The 1634-nt window shown below is 41.1% G+C and overlaps 1 protein-coding gene across 1 annotated transcript in view; it reads left to right on the forward strand.

Moving 5' to 3' along the window:
* The window catches only part of LOC107088634 (RAC-gamma serine/threonine-protein kinase-like), a 44610-nt gene that overhangs the window by 28207 nt on the left and 14769 nt on the right, over nucleotides 1-1634 (forward strand). Inside the window, exons 5-7 of the mRNA XM_015380932.1 lie at nucleotides 205-349; nucleotides 474-605; nucleotides 783-848. Of these exons, the coding sequence (XP_015236418.1) occupies nucleotides 205-349; nucleotides 474-605; nucleotides 783-848 (343 nt within the window). The remainder of the gene's footprint in view (nucleotides 1-204; nucleotides 350-473; nucleotides 606-782; nucleotides 849-1634) is intronic.

Genomic DNA, 1634 nt, shown 5'->3' on the forward strand with positions numbered 1-1634 from the left:
TTTTTCTGTGCGGCCCGGTACCGGTCCGCGGCACGGTGGTTGGGGACCGCTGCTCTAATGGACGGTGGTAACATTACAACCCTGAAAGAAATTCCTATCGATTAATTGGATAAAGAATTTTAAACTTCATAAACCATTAATTAACACTTAATCCTAAGTCAATTATTTGTTTAAATCCCTAATTAATTTGAAACTCTTTTCTAGGGACGAGTGGGCGGAGGCCATCCAGATGGTAGCAGAGTCACTGGCTAAGCAGGAGGAGGAAGGCATCCTGTGCAGCCCCACTTCCCAGATCGAGAACGTTAACGAGGAGGAGATGGACACCTCCATCAGCCACTACAAACGAAAGGTCCGCAGGCTTTACGTCCATCAGAAGCGTCCAACCTGTCTGACTGGTTCTGCTGGTGAATGTACAGAAACTCACATCATTGTTTTATCTTCATGTCCAAGCTTCTCTCTTGTGTTCTGTCCAGACAATGAATGACTTTGACTATCTGAAGCTTCTGGGTAAAGGCACGTTTGGGAAAGTCATTCTGGTGAGGGAGAAGGCGAGTGGCACCTACTATGCCATGAAGATCCTGAAGAAAGAAGTCATTATAGCCAAGGTCTCGTCATCATCAGAAACACTTATTTATTCTTGGACACATCAAGCATTGCCTAACGCTTCTTAAAGTGACCTTTCACATTCTGTTTGATTGTGAATTTAGCTCATTAGTGACCAGTTTTATAGAGTGATTATTATTTAGTGACTAATTACTTCTTTCTAACCTGTCTCATCACAGGATGAAGTCGCTCACACGCTCACAGAAAGTAGAGTATTGAAAAACACTAGACATCCGTTCCTAACGGTAAGTATTTCAGCAAATATTCAACGGATAAATCTGGATTTATTAAGTTTGGATCAAAGAAGCTCAGAAGGAAAATTTACTTTCATAGTTGTGGAGCCCTTAATGGTATCTGAAAGGCTTTATGGTTCCAGCTCATCTGAATATTCCAGAAAACCCCCCAGAAAATACTGAAATTCTGCCGGATAGCAGTTAATTGGGTCTTTTATTTTCCCAGATCTTCATTCTGGTTGTCTAAAAACATCTCAAAAATCCTTTAGACACTGAAATGTGAGAGTTTGCTGTAGTTTTTAGTGGGGCATCCTGGTTCAATCTGAGTGGGATCAGTTCCTGAGCAAAGCACAACCTCTCTCAAAGCTCTGCTCCTGACTGTACCAGGAAAGAATAGCATCAAAACATCCAAGAGCAACTTCTTCCAAGGATCCAGACACAACCTGCTGAGGATGTGTTTTTATGGTTCAAGCCACGTGACGCCTTCTGAACCCTTAGACCTGCAGCCAGGACACGTTCCAGTTCTTTTCCCTATGAAGGACCTGTGAGGCCAACAAACTGAATCCTTCATTCAATCCTTTTTAAATAGAAAGCAGACTTTTAAAATCCTAATTTCCTCTAAATTGAAGTCAAATAACGGGCATATTAATTTATTTCCAATTAAGCCTTGGGCTCTGATGTAAACAGGAAGCAATTTTACGAGTATGGGACAAAGAAGGGTGAAAATGAAGTGGTTATAATCAATGGATCATTATCTATACCTAAAAGAACATATATAAAACAGACTTTTGGTCAGAG

This window comes from Cyprinodon variegatus, unplaced genomic scaffold, assembly GCF_000732505.1.
Source record: "Cyprinodon variegatus isolate N-32 unplaced genomic scaffold, C_variegatus-1.0 Scaffold225, whole genome shotgun sequence".
In the NCBI taxonomy this organism is placed as follows: Eukaryota; Metazoa; Chordata; class Actinopteri; order Cyprinodontiformes; family Cyprinodontidae; genus Cyprinodon; species Cyprinodon variegatus.